Raw genomic sequence first — 22,202 nt, forward strand, 5'->3', positions numbered from 1 at the left:
TTGAGACCAGAGCAAAGTAGCAACATTTCAAACCAACAAAATATTTGCAAACACTCTTGCTGAATTAACAGCGTCCCCAGGACCATCAAAGTCCATACTCAGATTTCTTGTCGAAAAATGGTACGTGCCTCTACAGGAAACAACTGCTTTTATCATGTGCAAATGTCTTTTTTGAAGGATGCAAACAACTAGCTTAGGACCCAGAGTTTTGGGATTCATGGAGCATGCTACAACTGTGACTGTAAGGTATGTGGAAATAGTGAAGGGGAGTGTGGCTACAAAGCTGTTGAACATGCTAACATGGGTGTCACTAGTCTTTGGAATTATATGTTGTGCCCCAAACCTCTTGAAGCCTGCTACCACCATGGGGGGTGTCTTTTGGGTGACTGCAAAAAATGTGGCCCACGCAAAATGTCATGCTGCCCATGCGAGATGAATTTTGTTTCCAGAAAGGTGATGGTGAAGGTCTTCCAAAAAGTGGAGATAGGAACCATGGTGCAGGGGAAAAAGAAGCAAAGGAAAGACCTTGTTGGCAAGGAGATGTATTGCAAAATGAACTTATACGGTTAATGGAGACTCACCTTAAATTATTCATCAAGCACAATTACACGTGCAGGTGGCAGGTTGAATAGTTCAAAGAGTGTCTACTGAGATTTCCCGAAGATGTGGTGGTTTCAGTGGTGGAGAGAACTATTCTTTCAAGGAGCAAAACGAGATTCAGTCCATGCACTGGCACTCTAGCTAGGTTACAATTTTTGTCCACATAACATATGTCCGTATTGGATTTGACATGAAGAAGACATTTCATTTTTTCATTTCATAAGACAAGGTGCATGACACCCTCTTTGTCCAGCATTGCTTTATGTTGCATCATAGGTGGTTGTCCGATCAAGGGTTGGAACTGACTAGGCATTGGGTTTGGTCAGATGGAGCAGCCTCTCAATTCAAGGCTAGAAGACCTTTCTATTTCGTTTCTAGATTTGAATAGCTGGTGGGTTTGAAGATGAAGTGGAATTTCTTTGGATTTGGACATGGAAAGGGCGAGCATGATGGGGCTTCCTAGAGGGCACAACTCATAGTGGCGAGATCCTCTTATATGATATTGTAGATTGGTCACTGTCAAGTCATCTCTTGGCATGGTGGTATCTATATTCTCTATATATATCAGTACATGTTAATGGTGATCCCTCATGTATGGCCATCACATATGAGTAAAGCCTAGATAGATGGAACCTCCATCACATGTGCTATGGTCCATGTCTACTCAACTCTCAATAGTTGTATTTCCTACATCTCTTCTTGTCTCCTCCTCCTAGTGATCCACTTTGCCATCATCTCACTCACCTCCCCCTCCCCGTCCCCCTCCATGTGACTCAGCTCTGGACTCTCACAAAAGTCTATGACATGCATGTGTGTTTTGTCCATCCTTATCTCAAGTGTCACCATCTCCTCTAACTCTTCGATTTACCTCAAATAATCTCTATGTGCCTTCGCAATCTATCATGTATAGGCCCACACGCTTGATCAAGGGAATGAATCATCACCCAAGTATATGTTGTATGGAACTGGGCTAGATCCAACTATTGATACGATTGACCTCATCTTGTGGTATTAGGGGGAGAAGGAGCATCTAGACTATATTAAAAAAGCAAGAGTCAACCTGTCTTGATAACATACCATTGTGATACATGTGCATACCAAGCTCTATCTTGATAGCCTACCATCGTGATACATGTGCATACCAAGCTCTACTAACTCCAAAGCTAGCCTCTACCTAGGTGTACCCCATACTTGGGACTCCAAAGCTAGCCTCTAGCTAGGTGTACCCCAAACTTGGTGCGAATACCAAGTACTTCTTTGGCCTTTTTACATTATCCATAAAAATGAAGAGACATGTCTTTCATACAAGCATTGAAAAGAAGAAGAGACATGTCTTTCATATAAGCATTGAAAATGAAGAGACATGTCTTTTATACAAGCATTGAAAAGAAGAAGAGAGGATTGCGTGCAAGTTTGTATGGCTATTCGTTGCAATGTTTCTAGAACAATGAAATACAATCTACTTTGAGACGTAAAGAAATGCAACATTACATAATCAATGACTATTTTAAATTGTACATCACAAGAAAGACATGGCTCCATTTCAAAATAACTTTTATTCTTGAATCTAGTCTTGCCAAATAATGAGAGACAAGTTTTGAAGGAAAATGTTGTATGCCCATTACTAAAACCTCTAATTCTTTCTGAACCAACTCTACAACTTAGGTAACTATGCAAATCTAGTCTTTATTATATGAGAGAGAGTCCCTAGGGAGTTCTTGTTCGTAATAGAAATCATGAGCTACAAAGAAGACTGACTGAGCCATTCTTTCTATCTAAACTGACATCTTATCTCTTTAACCAGAACACACATTAAAAAGCTTTGTTGGTCCTAGCACCCCAAAGGGATAATTACCTTTTTTGTATTACTAGTATAAATATGCAGTCTCCTTTTTTGGCAAAAAAAGAAAGAAGAAAAAGGCCCATTGAGGGTATTTTACGATCGCCAAGGTGCAACTCCAACAATCAATGTGCTAGCTCCCTTGGGTTTGAAACCACCTGCGTCCAGCTCTAGCTTCTCGTCCTATACCATCCTCCAAAATCTCTGGCCTTGTGTACACTACTGCGTACTGTGCTCGAAGCCGACGATGGAGGCGTTTGACAACTCCTGAAAGCATGCCATTTCAACATACTGTTATGTGGTGGCAACCCGAAAAGCATTCTCCGATGATGGAGTGCAATGCGGGGGTGAGGCGTGACCGAGGTGATTGATTCGACTGGCACCTGTGCGTGATTGAAATTTGACATCTTCCAACGTCCAAGGCCTTGACATGGTCGGAATCCAGGTTGGTGACCAACAACAAAAGGGTGGATGCTAAGCGAAAGCTGCCAAACATCTTAAAAGTATTTCAATAGGTTGACCAAGCACGTGTGATTTAGCACGTGTGTCTTCTTCTTCTTCATTTTCTTCTTCATCGCCACAGCCATAGCCACAGCCCAAAGCTTTTGCTTCATCGCCATAGCCACCAAGCTTCATACGCTTCCTTTGCCCCTCCATTTCCTACCCCTTTCCTCCCCATTTTCCCTTACCCGGATCTCCTTCCTTCATCCCCTTCCCTTTCGCCATGGATTTCTTCAGAAATGAGCTCTCTGCCGATTCTAGCTTGCCTTTCGACCGCATCATCGCCGACGGCGTCCAAGTCTGCCCCTTCCTCCGAAACATTAGAGAAACGACCAACTTCTCCTTCTCCGCCCCCCCCCGGTTCCCCGCACTTGTAAGATGGGCTCCTTTTCACCTCCCTTCATGTTTAGATTTGCTCAGCTGGATGGCCGACGTCCCTACGCGATATGGCAAGGATCCTAGGAAATTTGACGGGGGGATGCTGCGACCTTGAATGTCTGACTAACTGTTTACAGTGCTGTACACATGTCAATTTTTCACACATTCTTTGCGGGGTTACGTCTGTAAACATTCTCGCATGTCAATCTTCTTCTCATGTCTGTAAACACTCCTGCATTTGTAAACGTGGTAGAACCTACACATGGTTGAACTCTGCAATCTTCATTGCGCCCAATTAGTCTCTCCTGCAATATGTGGAGCGGAGCCTTAAGCGCTGTGCACTCTTGTTACGATCTAGTACTCAAAGATGTAAGGGGATGCGCGAAGTTTGACAGTAGGAATGAGAGAACTTTTCTCCCCCTTGTCTCTATGATGTAATTATTTAATGTTGTCTTTGAGGACTTGGAGATCACTTCTCTGTGCCATTCTCCTGATCCTGTAGTTCCTTACTTTGACCTGATTTAGGCACAAACAAACTTGACAGGTTACAGCCTGCACCCATCATGGGCTTCTACATTGGTGCATAGCAATGTTTGTCTTGCTATGGATCATCTCATTATGTATATTTTTATGATGAACGGTGATGCTGGGGCTGAATTTTGTGGTGAGCCAAGGGCCCTTCTAAATGTGCAGTCGTGATGATTTTTTCAGCTAGAGTGTCCTCATCTTTGGCTATTTTTGACTTTTCTGTTTGGTTCTTAGAACTACTGTGACTAGAAATGCGGGCTGGTGCCACTTGAAGCACAAGGTAACTAGGCTCATCTTGTCCATTTCTGATGAACCAGGTTGAGGAACCTTCACACCTCAGCGGTGATGACTGTTGGAGAAAAGAGGCCTTTAATAAGACGTGCGCTAGACTTAACTCATTCAGCAGTGGGTGGTGTTGACCAGGATTTACTTTGATGGGCAATGTGGATGCACATCGAATTATGAACATTGAAAATTGGTGCACTCAAAAAACTCCAAGCTGGGGAAGTATAACATGATCTGAGAATGAGGGGATCAGTGGTGAGGAGAGCTTGCTCGTAGCATGCCAAAAGTCAGCTCTCCATGGTACTTTTTAGATCTAGATACGAATGCCTCGTTGCTAATAGCAAAAGATGTGACTTGGCTTTGGTTTAACACATTAAATTTAGCTCGTTATTCTGTGTTTGACTTGAGTGGATGCGGGTACTACAGTTTAATTGCATATGTAGACGCTTGCTGATACTCTTTTTAAGGTCCATCTTGGTGTCTAAAGGCTGCAACTGGAGGTTTAATGAGGCTGGGACTGCCCGATTCTTTTGTAGGCTAAATGATCAGCCAGTTGTATCTTCCTAGTTAACCTACTCGGTGGCTTTTTCTAGTTCAGCATTGGTGTTCTGACTTAGTATTGATGTAGCTGAGGCTGGGGCTACCCCCTCCTTTTGTAGGCTAAATGGTCAGCCAGGTATATCTTCCTAGTTCACCTACTCGGTGGTTTTTCTAGTTCAGCATTGTTGTCCTGATGTAGCATTGCTGTAGCTTGTTGAGTTGGCATTGTATACATTGCACATCATGTGAAGCATTCTAATGCAGTTTCTTGCTGAATTCCTTTCATGTTCTCTAACTCAAGCCAACTCTAAAGGTTCATGGGTACGTGTGCTGCTTGTGCAGGACTGTCCCAGGAGGGCAGGCTTTGATAACCAAGGAAACTCTTGGTTTTCTGGTAAACCTTTTAGTCTAGACTAAGGTTAAGTCCTAGAGATGCACGTGGGATAGTGCACTTCTTCATTCATCTCTAGTCAGATTCTAGTTCTGAACCCTACAAACTGTCTAGAACCCTATACATAGATTACATATTGCTACCTAGTGTAGATTCAATGTTACATGGGGACGTAAGTCTAACAAAAACATTTGATGATGATCTAACCCTTAATATCTCATCTACTGGACGACTCCACTATTAGTTGCGTTGATTGTATTTGCATTCATTTCAACCACCATGTTTAGCAAATGATATGTTGCATTATGGTTTGCTGTCGAAAGGCAACATACCTCAATTGGCTAGCTGTAGTGGTAAAATTTACGGAGTTGTAGAATACATGCCTCTGACTAACATGGCCTACAGGAACGTTCTCATCTCCCAAATGGTGTGCGAGCTTTCTTGTCTCCCACTTCCACAGCACTAACTTTCTAGAGTTGTTTTGGAAGCTGATGAGGGCTTTCTTCCCACCTAATACTCTTTTCCAAGCATGCATTCATAAATTCCAGGCCTAGTACTAATACAATGACACTAACTCTTGCTTGTGTCGTTCAAATGTTTGAGAAGACTTGCTCATATGCAGTCCTAGTGAGCATAATCTTTGTCTTAGCTATGTTTATTGGCATGCTAGAGAATTTGCAAATTTTATTCAATGCATGTGTCTTGGGAGGCCACATTTATTCTTTGCAAAGAGGATCTGCATACATGTCATGGGCATCCAGAGCTTGCAAATTGTATTCAATACATCTGTGTCTTGGGAGGCCACATTTATTCTTTTCAAAGAGGATCTGCATACATGTCATGGGCATCCACAGTCTGTGGCATGGCTGACCGCCTGTCAGCCACCCAGATAGCCATGCAAGCAGCTCAGGGATCTGTAATATGGGCAGCTGTAGACACTACCATGTCAGCACAGGAACCTCTGCAACAGCATACAGCAGAAAATAGGGATGAATCTCACCGCCACGTCACCATGTTAGCCAGAATAACAGCAGCACTGCCAGAACTTTCCCAGAATCTTGTAGCAGATCTGCAGCAAGGTTCAGGGCCTTTTATATGCTCAGATTGTTACTAAGCATCTATAGATGTGGCAAGTGTCTCAAAGCCTTATAAGCCAGCAGCGGAGAATATTACAAGACTCATTAATACTCAGGAATTGGGCAAGTATGAGTGTAGTAAGCCAAGCTGATTTCATATGGGACCAGTCCACTTGGATCACATATTCATCCTCTGAGCTCTCATATAGAAGGCCAAGCACTCGAAGCAGATGGTATACAGCACTTTCGTGGATTTTCAAAAGGCCTTTGATATGAGATTAGTAGGCCAAGCTGGTTTCAGATGGGACCACTCGACTTGGGTCATTGGGCCCATGGTTGGGCTCACCTCATTTCAGACATGGTTGGGCTTAGCACTAGTGGAGACCCATCCATGCAGCTTGCAGTGTAGGGGGATGAGAGATGTTTGCATGCACGGACCACTAGATGGGTTCTTCCCATGTGCATTGATCATCTCTCTTCATACTAGTTTTCCCTAAATGCAGGCATCTTAAGTCTGACATAGAAGGGGATTCATCGGGTAATCAGATCATAGTTACCGCGGAACGGTGTTTGGCCTTCCTGGAACACCGGAACACCGGTCCGGAGCTGCAGGCATGCCCGGAACGGGCGAAACGGGAGCGGAACGTGTCTATCAGCCAGAACGTGCCGGAACGTAGGGCGGAACGCCCGTTCTGGGTGTTCCGGCCTGTGTGCTCCTGCACGGCGGCGGTGGTGGCGGTTAGATAAGCTGCTGCGACTGTTTTTTGGCTCGTTTGCTGAGCCTGCTGCCTTCCTCCTTTGCTGTCCCTGCTGCCTGAGTCCTCTTGGCTGCCCCACACTCTCCCTACCTTGGCTGCCCCTTGACATGTCATATGACGTGGCGTTCCCCGACGTTCCCGATCCGCTCCCGTCCCCGTTCCCGCTCCCGTTCTAGCATCCGACGTTCCCGGAACGTTCCCGTTTCGCGGTAACTATGAATCAGAGATGTCCTATAGCAGGTGTACATTCAGTGGACTTGGGAATCCTCAGTGCAGCCTCATGTCACTAAAATATTCCAGAGAGACTGTTTTCTTTGTTTAACCAGGGAGGCTTTATTCCAGCGTCAACTGATCCAATTACCACACTCTGTATGGATAGTTATGGGACAGCTCATGACATCATCCCATCGATTCTACATTGAGGTGGGACATGTGATTGAGGCCGCATGACAACAATGAGTTGAGACTATTCTCCTTGTGTGACATGCAATTGGTGGAGGCAGAGGAGCATGTACTGATGAGATGCCCCAGATACTATAAGATTTGTGGTAAATATCACTCTCCTCGAGCAGGGGTTCCAATACATTAGTCTAGTAAATGACTACCCAGAGCAGCGATGTGTCGTACTTTTGTGTTTGAGATCAGAAGACATAGGAGTGCCTCCATGAATTCAGTTGCAGATTTGAATAGACTACAGAGGATCATAGACTTCTTTTTTACACTGGAGAATCCACACTGAGCTGCCATCATAGGACCTAAGCCCATTCCATAGCCCCCACATTGGTAGGAGGATGTCTACAGGATCAGCGTGCACATTAACGACACTGTACTCACTGCATCACAATGTCAGCTTGCCTCATGAGGTCCACAAGTCCACCCCATGGAGCAGAGCAGAAGGTGATAATGATAATGCTACAGAGATCAGGTCTCTAAATGGGGCACCAGCCATGCCCATATGCATCTTAGAGCCATCATGACAGGTGTGCAGCCCAGGTCCTTGCCTCGTTCCACCCATCCCGGATGTATGTATACCGGTTTCTCTAGTTTACACTACATGCATAGGGGTGTGCTAGAAACCTCTAGTTCCGTGTACGTGGTTGTCCTGACCATGATGCATTTAACTCTTAGTCTCATAGGCCTTTTTGGTCTTTTGGAGACTTTAATAAACCTCTCTCTCTCTCTCTCTCTCTCTCTCTCTCTCTCTCTCTCTCTCCCGCTCAGCTCTCCCGCTCGCTCAGCCCCCGCTCAGCTCAGCCCCCCTCGCTCAGCTCAGCTCTCCCGCTCAGCGCCCCCTCGCTCAACTCTCCCGCCGCTTGCAGCTCCGACCTCCCTCAGCTCTCCCGCCGCTTGCAGCTCCGACCCTTTTTTTTATTTTGTTGCCCCCCGCTTGCAGCTCCGACCTCTTGCAATCCCTTCTTTGCCCGCTGCTGCCTCCCCCATAATGAAGGGAATAGGGGGATGAGGACAAGAGACTAGGTGGGAGACCCTTCGGTCAAAATTTACATACGTGTGGAGATGGGGAAGGGGAACGGTGACAAGGGGAAAACACAAAAGCAACTCAGTCTGGAGGACTTCAACAAACACAGCAATCGGAGCGGTTTGACAGTGGACAATACCGCGGCCTAGAAGAAAGGGGCCCACTCAAAGCCCATGCCACTCACCACAAAGCCCATGCCACTCACCACATCCTTGACCTCTATGGTTACCACCACTATTTCACCACCATCATCTGCCTCATCATCTACGCCACCTCTCTCCTCCCCCTCTCTTGCATCATCATCACAAGTCTCCTCTCCAGTAGCCTCACCATTGGCCCCATTGGCCACGGCCCACAGTACTTTCCCCTCGTATCACCTCTACCTCTCAGTGAACCACCCTTCATCACCTCGTCCGGCCTCGCTACTCCTTCATACCACTCCCCTGCCTAGATCATGCTGTCCCCACCCTCAGTACAACCTCAGCAGCCCACCTTCATTCCAACCCCTCTCGAGATCCAGTTCCCACCTGGACCAGGACATCTTAGGTCCCTACCAGATGCTTGGGACTCCCTATTGGCTGAGATACACAGCATCCGGGCTCGTCAGGTAGAGTTGACACATTACACTCAGGAGCAGGTCCGATACACCCAGGAGCAGGTCCGCATTATACACGAGCAGGGCACCCTTATCCAAGGGCTCAGGCACGACATCACACAGCTTCGAGAGGAGCTTGAGATCCTCAGAGCAGCGCCTGGAGGGACCCCAGTCAGGGAGATGGAGGCACAGATAGCCACGATACAGTCGGCTATAGGAGAGACGACTAGATGGGTGGACGCAGCGAAACAGGAGCCTGCAAAGGCAAGTGTTTCAGCGGCCATACAGGACTAGTAGCAGAGGGCTTCGAAGGCCCTTAACATCCGGATACGAGGGATCATGCGAGACAGCACCAGCACCACTACGACGCCCATGGAGGAGGTGATCACCTTTGTGACCACCACCATGGGGGTTCCCGACCATGGCATAGAGGGAGCATGGTGTGTTGGGAGAGACCCCAATCGAGAGGAGCCCCTAGCCATTCGCTTCAGAGATTCACATGCTTGACTAGTGACACTCTGACGCCGAGCCGCTCTACGAGAGCATCCCACCCTGTTCATGGACGAGTATTTGACACCACTATAGGTTGAGGAGCGACGAGTTCTTCTACAGTAGCAGGATGTTGCCCGCAAGGAGGGGAAATGGGCCATGGGGTTCGAGATGGTAGGTTGTTGATCGGCACCCGTCGGGCTCCCATCCATATCTCCTAGGGGGACGGGGCCTATGAGACTTAGGTTTCTGAGACCCTAGCCTGTACCATTTGGAATTGTAATGGTACCTTATGGTTAGACCCAGGGAACTTCTCGGAGTCTTATACAGGACGAGACATAGTCTTTTACACGGAGACACACCAGAGCTTCAGGGATGAGACGAGGGATACAGGAGGAGTCCGAGGATCAAGTGGGGTCGCAGTATTGTACAGGTCTTCCCTCGTTGGAGCCATCTCCATTGAGAGGAGGACGCACACTCCCGATTCATGTGGATCCGGATCCAACGCACAGACACCCGTGACCTTTTCATAGCAATATGCTACTTCTCACCAGACACATTCCGCTTTGCCAGAGTGGCATGAGAGGAGGGTGAGACATCGCCATATGCACCCTTACATCAGGATATCCCAGACCTTTCAGCGTGCGGGGAAGTTCTCCTTGTTGGGGACTTCAACGCCAAGATGAGCACGCGCCATGCATCACTCCTGGACTTCTGAGATGACTCTATCATGCTGCCAGACATGGACCCAGACGGAGCAAGTATGACCAAGACCTCATCGGACCGACACGGGCCTGTTACACTATATGGACACGCGCTCCTTGATTTGGGCAGGATGCATGATCTCATCATCTAGAACGGGCTTGACCTATGGCGCTCCTCAGGTGGTTTTACTTGCTTCCCACACGGGGGGGGCACTAGTGTAGTAGATTACATCATGGGATCTCCTACCTTCACTTCATGTATCATCGACTTCACCGTAGCACCACTCTCTCCAGGAGCTGATCACACATACCTATTCTTCACTATCGCCACCCCACGCTTAGCCACACAACACATACCACATAGGATGCACGACAACTACCATGACATACACTTTGATCACAGTTTCTCATCGGCCTACTCTGGACGCCTGAACAGACTCCTAACCTACATCGATCACATACCACTCATAGAGGACCGTGCTGCCTTGATTAGTCGCATACTCCACGAGGCTGTCATCCAAATCTTTTTTCACACCACACGGTCCACTAGACCACCACCTCTTGGTTCTGTACCCTGCAACAATTGGTACGATGCGGAGTGCAAGGCTTGTCGCCGACAGCTCCGACTTGAAACGGTATGTCACCTCCCGAACACACTAGACACGGTATGTAAGTATCGACGTCTCGTATGTTGGAAGAAGCAGGCATTTCTTCGTCGAAATGAGGAGGAGCTACTGAACATCTTGTACACAAGGATTTTTGGTAGAGATTCCTTGAGCGTAGGTCTCCATCACCCCTCATCGACACGAGAGTCTGGCACATGTATGCACACCATCTTTATGATGTCCCACACCAGCGCACTCACAGATCTCATACACGCACCTCGCTCCACGACTTGCATGTTGTTCACCAAAGGGGGAGTCAAGGACGCGACATTGAAACTACACAATGGTCGACCTAAGGATTACGAGGTGCTATGCACTGAGTTAATCGCATATGGGATTGACACGTTAGTCCCGATTCTAGCAAAGCTATTCAATGACGCTGTTTGCCTTGGCTTCTCCCGCACTTGGACACTCAACACCATTACCCCCATCCACAAGGCAGGGGATCCCATGGACCCGAGTAACTACAAGACTATCATGATTGGACATGTGATGTCCAAGATCTATGCAGCTGTATCCGATGCGTCGGTCAGCTTATCCGCAGAGATGAGAGGGCTCAGAGCAGAGGGTCAGGCCAGTTTCAGGCGAGACCATGGGACTATGGATCACATACTCACACCCAGGAGTGTCATTGAGGAGGTCAGATCACGGAAAGAGAGGGTATATTGCTGCTTTGTGGATTTTCGCAAAGCCTTTGACACAGTACCTCGAGCTCGTCTCATCACACGCCTACAGACACTGGGATTTGATCAAGAGATCATATGGGCAGTCATGGCACTTTATGAGAGTCTCAGGCTGAGTTCGAATAAGCGCAGGTTGGACAGATGAGATCTTGAGTACCATAGGGGTCAAATAGGGTTGTTCCTTATCACCAACCCTGTTTGGCCTCTACATCGATGAGCTTGAAACTGTCATGGGGGCGTTCGGAGGGACCGGTTGCTCACTTACCGGGATCATCATCAGGATTCTTCTTTATGCAGATGACGTGGTACTCTTGTCGTCCACATCCGAGGGGCTCCAACGACACCTAGATGCACTGCAGGCTTTTTGATTTGGAGGTCAACCTTGGTAAGACCAAGGTCATGATCTTTAACACCTCTCGAGCAAACATGCAACGGAAGCAATTCACTTTCGGCGGGTCACGAGTTGAGATCGTATCCTCATACACTTACTTGGGGGTCATCTTCTCCGGTTCGATTTTCACGATGAGACCAGCGATGCAAGCCACACTGAGTAGGGGATACGCCTCATTGGCTCGGCTAGAGAGATAATGCTTTCACTCCTACTTCTAGGACCCTCGGACCAAGGCTCTTCTCTTCGACTCCTTGGTCCGACGAGCCGGTATGTATGGCAGGGCTTGTTGGGGACCTGACATGTCAGAGATAGAGTGGACACGGGTGGAGCACCTGTAGATCCTCATGCTCTCACGGATGATCCGGGGAAAACCGTCTGTATCACATCACATCATTCAGGTCGAGTTTGGTGCTTCTCCACCCCAGCTAGATGCAGTCTTTCAGACCATCACATATCTACATTGGGTTAGATCATATGGGAACTGCCATGAGGTTGGTAGCAGAGGGAGATGAGCGATGCTGGTATGCACGGACTTATAGATGGTTTGTGAGACTAGGGTTTCACATCGATAAGATATCTCCTTTTCAGTACAGTTTAGATGACCCTCCAGTACTCCCACCCACCATCCCGATCGGACCACACACCAACCAGGTCATTCGAGAGGATTTTCTGCAGCTACACACCTTTAGGACTTGGTTGGAGCCGAGGGAGCTTCAGTTTCTACAGAGATTACTGTCTTCGTATTTCGGAGGAGGGATTCATCACACCACCGGGGTACACTGAGCTTCATATGCCTCACTCACTACGGATCTCCATCGGACAGTTTTGGGTATCATCACACCGCTTCCGCATAGAGAGTGGCAGAGCAGAGGGGATTCCTAGGGAGCATCGCTTATACATATTGTGCGATTGTCAGGAGGTTGAGTCGGAGGAGCATTTTATTTTCAGGTGCCCAGTGTACGACGAGATCCGAGGTCGCTACCACTGCCTCTTTAGAGACGACTTCGGGCTCCTTTCCAAATTCCTCGCCTACCTAGATCAGAGATGCCTCGCGGCCTTCATTCACGAGGGGGTCCGACACAAAGAGTACTTACTCAGGCGACGGGGCTTGGCCACATCATCAGACACCTCTCAGAGCAGGATCATAGAGTTCTTTCCATCCAGTGACATTGATCGTCCAGTCTCTAGTCGCAAACGTGACAGAGACCTGACCCGACGATTGCAGCACGACACGAGACATCGAGGGGACACAAATTACTCTGGGGACCTTTCGTCATTTTTAGACTCGGGATACGTCCCAGAGGAGTCACGGTGGCTCTGGTCTTGCGTCGAGCCTTGTCCCAGAGACTAAGACGCACGGCACCCCTTGACGGGCACCAGTGTCCCATCATCGGCTATGCACCAGCCAAGGCGACATGACATACGGAGGGTTTCGCTCCGCTCGAGTCTTTTTCTTTTCATTGTTACACCCAGATGTATTTGATTATGTATGAATCAGACTTAGGATTCAGCACAGGTGATGATGCTCGTTTCAGTAGCTCCACCCTTACTGTGATTTGTATCAGGTTTTCCTCGAGTCTCATAGACCCATCGGTCTTCCGAAGACTCTAATAAAATTTCTTTCTTTTCTTTCTCTCATGCATGTATGTGCCATGCACACTAGTTGCACATACATGTGCGGGTTTGCTGTTACCTGGGAATTTTGTAACAATGTCTTGGGTCTCATAGACATTGTTTGGTCTCTGTGGACAATAAGAGAAATATCACCCCCCCGTGCCCCCAGCATTCTATTTCAATTTTGTTGGAACGTATGGTAGAGGGCTTGATATGGCACTCACCCTTGTGGAGACATATGGCACATAGTCACAACCCTAAATTCCACGTACGAGCGGGTAGACCAAGATGCAAGACATACAATCCCTAATTGAAGAATACATCACATATCCCTGTGTACGACTTTTGGGGAGGGAAGATCTTCATGGGATTGCTTGACGATGAGGTGTGGGGCTCACACAGGTGGCACCTATAGAGAGGACAGAGGTGGGTACAACTTTCAGGTCGTATCAAAGCATGCCTGCCTGTGAGGTGGTTACAGAACAAGGGGGGTTTTCCTTCTTTTTCTTTTACGTCTGATTTTCTAGATATTCAATTTGTAAAGGTAAACACGTTCTGGCCTGAAGGTATGTCCAAGCATGTGTTTGTGTTGTATGTATGTTAGCATCGCAGGACAACTGAGCGAAATTCCACTTGACGGCAAGGATCTGATGTAATATCTTGTCTGTGCATTTTCTGCTTACACAATGTTTGTTTTCTGGGTCTGGTAGAGCTTGCAATGCAAATAGCAAGTGCTGATTCGGTTTTTTCTGTTTGTGGGGTTCACAATGTAAATAGTAAGTACTGGATCACTCTTTCTCTGTTTATTTGTGAGTTTGACACTGCAATACTTTACCTGTGTTAAGCTTCCTTCCCTTCAGACTATATATAGGGAACTGTGGTTTGTTTTCAGTGATTGCTCATAGCTTGGTTTCTATCTCTGAGCAGGTGAGTGGGAATCAAGGTCCTATTTTTGAGGATGGTCCGAACTTTGAGTTGGCTTTCAAGCTCTTTCATGGCCACAATGGTGTAGTTCCCTTGTCCCGGGGGACTGAATCGGCAAGAGAGGACTTCAATTCCAGTGCATCCGATTCAGAAACTACAAGTATCAAGTTTCATCCTTTGGCTGCCTCTGCAGCAGCTATTAGTCTATCTGCATTTGGGGCTTCTGGGCCATTTGGTTTTGATGCCTTCATGTCCAAGAGAAATAAGGTGAAAGGAAACAATAAGCATGAGAAAAAAGGTCGACAGTCTGAGAAGAACAACTCCTCATCTGTAAGTGGGCTACTATTAATGTCTCTTTCCTCTTTTTGTTGTTGAATTTGAATGCACTCATTTGCCATGAAAATGAAGAATTGTCCTGATAAGTACTCTCATGTGGTTAGTCTGGATGGAATTCAGCACTCTCTATGCTCTGTGCTGATACGACTTTATAGGATTACTGCTAAACTCAAAATGTTTTCTCCCCTAAATTGAGATTTCGGGAGAACTCTAAGCTTTTATCCTTCCAGGGCTTTTCAAGGATCCAAAGGCTAATTACACTGGAAAGGTGTTTTAAATACAGTGGGGTAAGCCACCTGATCTGCATGAGTAATTCTGAAGTCCTGACCGTTACAGGTTATGTTGCTGAGGCATTAAAATGCAATGCCTAGCTAGCCACCTTAGCCATGCAGATGCAGTGGTTAGTAGTTATTCTCTTCACGGAGGCCTGCCAAATGGCTACTTTATGCCTGGAGCCTGGATGTAGGCCGTGCCTCCATCTAAGATGGGTGAACTTGAGACTTATTGACTACTTTAACAGGGTTAAAAAGCATTCATACAGAAGGAAGAAACCCCATCTTAGTGCAATTAGCACTCCTGACATTACATTCAATTAAAATTCTTGTGTTTGTCCTGAAAAGGGTTTTGTCCACTAGGTCTTCCAATGAGTCTGTAGGTTCTGACGGTCTAAAATTATGTGTCTGTTGAGCAGGACCATGAAGCTTGGAGTAATGAATGGCTACAGACTGGCAATTGTCCCATCGCGAAATCCTTTCGTGCAGTAAGTGGGGTTCTGCCAATAGTTGCCAAGATAATTCAACCTCCTCCAGATTTGAAGTTCCGGTGCCCTCCTGCTATAGTTGCAGCACGTGCAGCACTTGCTCGAACAGCTGCAGTGAAAACTTTAAGACCTCAACCTTTACCGAGCAAAGTGTTGGCAGTCGGGCTACTGGGAATTGCTTTAAATGTTCCTTTAGGGATTTGGAGGGAACATACAGAAAAATTTTCACCAGCTTGGTTTACTGCTGTACATGCATCTGTTCCATTTATTGCTATGTTAAGGAAGGCCGTCAACATGCCTAAATATGCAATGGCTTTTACGATTGCAGCTTCCATCCTGGGCCAAGTGATTGGATCTAGGGCTGAGAGGAAGCGAATTCAGCTTGTTCAGGTGAGGGCAAATGATTCTGCATTCAAAAGTGGGCCAGAAGTGGCTGGTGAATCTGTTCCTCTTGCTACTGCCAGGAATGAGGGGATAGTTTCAGGAGTGTTTAACGAAAGTCTGGACGGCAGTTCTCAACAATGTGGGAAAGAGACATGGAATGAATTGACCAATACCAACTCTGTTGATGCAGTTAGTGCCTTCTAAGATTTAGTCAAGAACAAGCATTCTGGTGCTGAATACAGATTTGTTGGGGTAATTAATAATTGGGGTTTTGGCTTCAAAATCCTGTAAATTAAACATTCCCTGGTCGTCACACTAGAGTCCCCTATTCTACATTTGGATATTATGTTTTATTATGCATGATGTCAAGCCTGGATGTTGTCATTTTATTTGAGCAAATAGCCTGTGAATGAGCTTACAGCAGGAGTCCGCAGATATGGTTTTGTGGTCTCTTCTTCACAACATTTTATATTTGATGTCTTGTGACAAATTCCATTACTTGTGAGGGCTACTGATTTGATGCCTTTAGGCTAATTAACTTCCTGACGTTCATAGTTCCAATTATTTAATCTAAATGTTCTTATGCAGGACACTGGCTAACAAATTTTGCCATCTCTCTTTCTTTCAAAAAAAGTTGCATGCTGACATTTTGTGGGGGTGCCAAACATGATACATGTCGAAATAGTGAGTTTAATGGTTTATATGTACATAGGTGAGCGGATATGGGTAGAGTGTGGAGGTTCAGGAACCTCGAAAAGATCCCTTTATTTGTGCTATATTTGAATAATAACAAAAGTAAATCATGTGAGGTGACCAAGGCGTTCTAAGACAAGTTTAAAGTGTAGAGGAGGTGTTCTAGCGCAGGTTTCAGGCATTTTATCCCAATTAGTTACTCTTGCAAAAAGAGAAACTTTAGCATTCAAATCAAGGGGAGTTTGGCATCTAAGTTTATCTTAAGAGAGAGCTTGTACATCAAGAGCAGTTGTGTGCAAATACTGCTTGCATTGAAGGCATAGTTATAACAAAATACTTTAGAGAGTGTTGAGCATTGAGAGATGGCATCAACAGTCAACATCTAAGTCTTGGAAACGATTGTCTTCTGACGGGAACAGTTATCTTATAAGAACTCCTGAGTTGGCAGGAACTTGTTGAGTCTGATCATTAGGTGCTAAAATGATACTAGATGCGACAGTTGCGAAATGACATATGATGTGAAAATTTCCAATCCGTCAGGTATCTTCCTACCATGCTCATAAGACACGGCATTTGCACAAGAAATGAATTTGACATTTGTAAAAGCATTTGGGCAAAACTAGAGAAAGTCTAGGATGACCATGTTGAACTTCAAGTCACAAGTGGCATGAGATGGAAGATGGTGAACTTGTCATGGATCATTTGAGATAGATGTGTTATCTTAGAGACAATCGTAAAGATTGGCTCACCAATAGAAGATGCATAATTTGTGGAGCATTTTCATCCAAGGTGCAATTATTGGCGGAGAAGAAGAAATCACATTAGAAGCGCTTGTTGCACCTTTGGTTTAGGAAGCAACCAAAAGAAGTAGATGTGATAGAAGGAATGTACTCAGAACCTTAATGTCTAGGTCAAAGTTCAAAAGTAAGGGAAAGCATTTTCACCATTAACATAATCAAACTCAAAAAGTTATGGACCTGAGAATAAAGGTAACAAAGGCAAACCTAATCAACAATATTGGCAAACAACAATCAAAATCATCAGCACCCCAAAGGTGATATCCTATAGTTATGGAAACAAGAAATATGTTGCAAAGTAAATCCAAAAGGAAACCAAGAAAGATTCATGCCAAAGAAGCGATATGCTCATCGGTGGACAATAGTTAAGCTCAACGAGCACAGGTCCTATAAGAGCATGCATCTATTTTCAGCAATGACCATTGATAATAGTCAAACCTAGAATGAGGAGTTGGATGAGAACTCATTCAAGAAAATTATCCTCATATATGCTAGATGATATCACAGATTATAAAGATGAGTTTCAGCAAAAATGGGTTCAAACCACTCATCATATCAAAGAGTTGATATCATGGTACATTGCAAACATGCATTTCTATCTGAAATGTGCTAAAATACCTTTAAGATTGAGATTGAATAGGGCCCCCCAGGTGGTGAAAATTCCTATGAATTAATTAGTTGGTGTGGGGGGAGGAGGGAGTGGTATATGATGGCAAAATATTTAGGGATAAAGGGGGAGGGCTTGAATTAAATAAAAGGGGGAGGGGGAGGTTAATAATTAGTCCCTAATTGTCTAGGGGGGTGAGAGCTTGAATTAAAAAAAGGGGGGAGGGGGAGGGGCATAAAAGTGGGAGGGAGGTGTGAGATTGGGGAGGGGGGGGACCATTTATGAAGAGGAAAGGACATCCCAAAGGGGGAGGGGTGAGGGAGGATATACAATACTATTATAAAGAAAGGGGCACATAATATCACTTTATAGCTTAGTGGTAGGTATCACGTGTGGAAAGAAGAAGGTTTTGAGTTCAAATCTTTTTCTTGAGCGTTTGGGGAAAGCCCCCTTTGGAGATAGTCTGCATAATATAAATTAAGCCATGGAGAAACATAAATTAAAGCATAAATAAATTAAACCATAGGTAAACATAGGTTAATTAAACCATAAATAAATTAAGCCATAGATAAACATAGCTTAATCAACCCTCCATGCACTAAAACTAATTAATTAATGGGTTGGAATAGGAGAGGTGAGTAGTCCCAAGTTGCTATATTGTGTTGTCAAGTTGTTGGCAAATTGATTCACCTAATGAAAATAACTAGACAAGGTATTTCCTATGCAATAATATTGGTTAGCTGGTTCATGGCAAATTGATTCGCTTAATGAAAAGAACTAGACAAGATATTTCCTATGCAATAGTATTGGTTAGCTAGTTCAAGATATGAGCATCACGGGAAACTAGTAAATAGGATCTTCAAGTACCTAATAGCACATTCCCACCAATTGCTTAGCTTTGTTGGAAACTTCCGCAATCTTCAACTGGACATGAGGAATCAGTTGCAAAGAGTGCAACCAGTGTTTGCCAAAGAGTGCTATCTACAAGGAGAAACTTTGACATAGGGGAACATCAGTGTAGCATGGTCAAAGTCTTAAAATTCGTCTAGGATGTCATGCTACAAGAATATTCTCTAAGGGACAATGGACTTTCAATTGTCATATCCGAAGGATATAGGTTGGATACTGTACCTCATGGGCTTTTGTGATGTAGATTGTGGTAGACGTGAAGAGCCAAAGTCAACAATTGCATTCTTGCTAAATTAGTATGGTCAATTAGGAGACATGGTGCAGTCCAAGGGGAAGCTTTGGTGGTCCTTTGTAATAACATGAAAGAACTTTAGCTGCAATGTCATAAAAAACATCACATCCCCGTGAAAAACTTGATCTTCTTTTTTTCCTCCAAAAATCATGCTCCATGCTAGCACTACTCCTTGCAGCAACATTGCACAGTCTTAGTCTATTTCTTGTGCATCGTGTCTCCTTAGTAACTTGTACAGTACCAGTCACTCTTTGCTCATTACCTCTGACTCTAGTTCTTCTCGCCATCGATGGCCAAGACAAGAGCCTAGAACATATCATCACCAATGGGTCCGATCACTCGCACATGAGAAGCTATTGTTGTCATTGCATAACACAATGTTGCCACCGTCTATCGCTCATGCCATTGCCATTTTTCATTTGTAGCCCTAGCCACATGAGCACCCGCATTTTTGTATTAGCACATCTGGATCTTGAACGCCATGTTATCACCTTTGGGTCTCAGATTCCATGTCAACACATCTGAATCTTGAATTTCACATCAGCACTCGCATCTTGGTAGTACACCTAAATCGCCGGATGCGATGACAGTGCGTTTGGATCTTGATTCAATGTCAACAAAACTTGATCAAAGATTCCGCATCAACATATGAATCTCGACAACACACTCAAATCTTGGATTCCATATCAACTATCACATCATCAATAGCCACTACAATATTATCAAATGCATGTACATTGCCACATCATCATTGGCTACCATAACATCACTACTACATCACGACAATCATATCATCATTGCCACATCAATAGCAACATAAGCATAGCCATGTGACCAAGCTATGTCATGACTATGCCTCTTAGGCACACATTGCTTCAGAAGCACATTTCTTTATGTAACACACGTATGCATTTCTTCATGTAGCATTAGAATGCATTTCTTTATGCAGCACATGAATACATGTCACATGCACATAATCACACTGCCACACCCCTTACACAGCTACACATGAACATACATGCCACATCAAAGTCCATTTTGTAGTATGATCTATTTTCAGTGCTTTCTCGATTTATCTCATGATTAGTCTAGCAGATGGTTAGGCCATCTTGACCCATACGTTAATTTGAAGATCGAACTCCACAAATTCCTATTGTATAGACTAATTTGGACATCACTATCATGGAAACATTTTGGTCAAAGTGGCAGGATTGGTACCCAAATAAGTCTGCTTTTGAAGCTTGAAACACCCAAATTTAGGTCCTTGTATCTTGGTCATTTGGAATCTGTTTTGAGTGTCATTTTGACACAAGATTCAAGCACACTAAGAGCAACATTATGACATGTTTTTCCTAATATTTTGACCATTTTTAGAGGTCATTATTATGGTCAAATCAATTTCCATTGGTTGATTTGTAAGACAATTGAGCCCATTATTGCTCAAAACTTATCAAAATTCAATGCCATCTTTTCCATCATATTTAGCAACATAAATTGATATTTTCCATACACACTTTTTTTAGAGTTTTGGAATGCTTGCAAAGTTTAACTATGTACTTCATTTTTATGCCTAATGGTTAGTAATTTGGTCCAATTGACATCAAAGTCATGTCACAATTATGCAGCACGTGCATGTAAGCATCACAACACTTAGACATCATAAGGAATGCAAAGGCATGTCCATATGCAAAGAAATAGTGCAAAAGTGCATGCAAAATTAGACTTATTAGCATGGATTCGAATGACAAGTAAGCTTAGAAACTATCCGCATCACAGTCCAACATTGTACTACAATCTTTGAAAACAAAGAAAGCTATCGTGCATTGATGCGATGATTACCTAAATACTGACACTTTCAAAGCTTTGTCGGTAATATTATATGGTGATTGAGAATTTAATTTATGAATGTCTGTCAACTTGACAACTTGACAATTTAAGAACAACTTCATATGTGGAAGAGCCTCTCTTAGAAGAGCCCCTCATGAAAGAGCTCCTTGTCAACGTTGAAGCAATAACAAAGGATGGAGGACCCATCAGTTTACAAGCTGCCATCAAATTTACAAAGAACTGGGATGATGTGTTGACGTTGGATAATAATCCAACATTTCTAGAATTGAATATCTTGATCGAACATTTCTAGAAATGAATATCATTGAGACAGCCAAGTCTCTCTGAAGAGTCCCACAAGCTCAACCATTGGTAGTGTTCCCTATGCTAATCCTTACTCCTAATCTTGCAACATCCTCACTCATGAAACAATGGATGATGATGCTAGTTCTCTTTATCAATGCGCAAGGATGTGGGGTGACATGAAGGAGGACAAGAAAAAAATTATTTACAAGAAGGCCCATTGACAAGAGTATACTGAGAAAGAAACATGATACCGTCTTGTAGGGTTGGGAGAAGAAGATTTGCTCTCCAAATTGGATGTCCATGGCTCAAACATATGGAGATTGATGTGTAAATAAATGTTTGTAACATCTCTAAGAGCCCTATTTAGTCTTAATACTGACCAACCCATTTGCAACCCAAGAATTAAATGTACCATTTTTCTAGAAGGATCAAGTGTCCTCAAATCTTTCCACTTGTATAGCTCTATATGACTTTCATGTAGCTCTTTGGGAATACTGTCGATGCATGGGCATGAAAATTCCAAGCTTGTATGACATTCGCTCTCTCATCGACCTTCCCCTTCATTCTCTCATGACCATTCTTAAAGCCCTTATATCAATAAAAATGATTCCATACACATAGCTTAACTTAGGAGAAAGGTAATCGAAACAACATTTATTTTTCAATTGAGATATTCAAATGATTAGGCCAAAGGGATAGGTTCAAAATGCCTCGCAAAGGGCAGACTTTATACTTCCTATCTACCCATTCTAAAGGCTCTTAATCTCAATTTTCCCTACATATGGCTTAAGACAAGGAGAAATGTAATTGACCTTTATTTTTCAATCGAAATATTCAAATGATTTCTTATAT

At 44.5% G+C, this 22,202-nt stretch overlaps 1 protein-coding gene and 1 pseudogene across 1 annotated transcript; both read left to right on the top strand.

Annotated features, from left to right (window-relative positions):
* Nucleotides 1-300: 300 nt before the first annotated feature.
* Nucleotides 301-988, top strand: LOC147902525 (uncharacterized; annotated as a pseudogene).
* A 1,941-nt stretch (nt 989-2,929) lies between these two features.
* LOC147902526 (uncharacterized) lies at nt 2,930-16,337 on the top strand. The gene is made up of 3 exons (XM_087373574.1): nt 2,930-3,314; nt 14,443-14,769; nt 15,467-16,337. The coding sequence occupies exons 1-3, from the start codon at nt 3,165-3,167 to the stop codon at nt 16,121-16,123; spliced, it is 1,134 nt and encodes a 377-aa protein (XP_087229700.1). The 5' UTR covers nt 2,930-3,164; the 3' UTR covers nt 16,124-16,337.
* The last annotated feature ends 5,865 nt before the right edge of the window (nt 16,338-22,202 follow it).

Source organism: Dipteris shenzhenensis, chromosome 4, assembly GCF_047967505.1.
Source record: "Dipteris shenzhenensis isolate YYH24624 ecotype China chromosome 4, Dip_SZ_1.0, whole genome shotgun sequence".
Lineage (NCBI taxonomy): Eukaryota > Viridiplantae > Streptophyta > Polypodiopsida > Gleicheniales > Dipteridaceae > Dipteris > Dipteris shenzhenensis.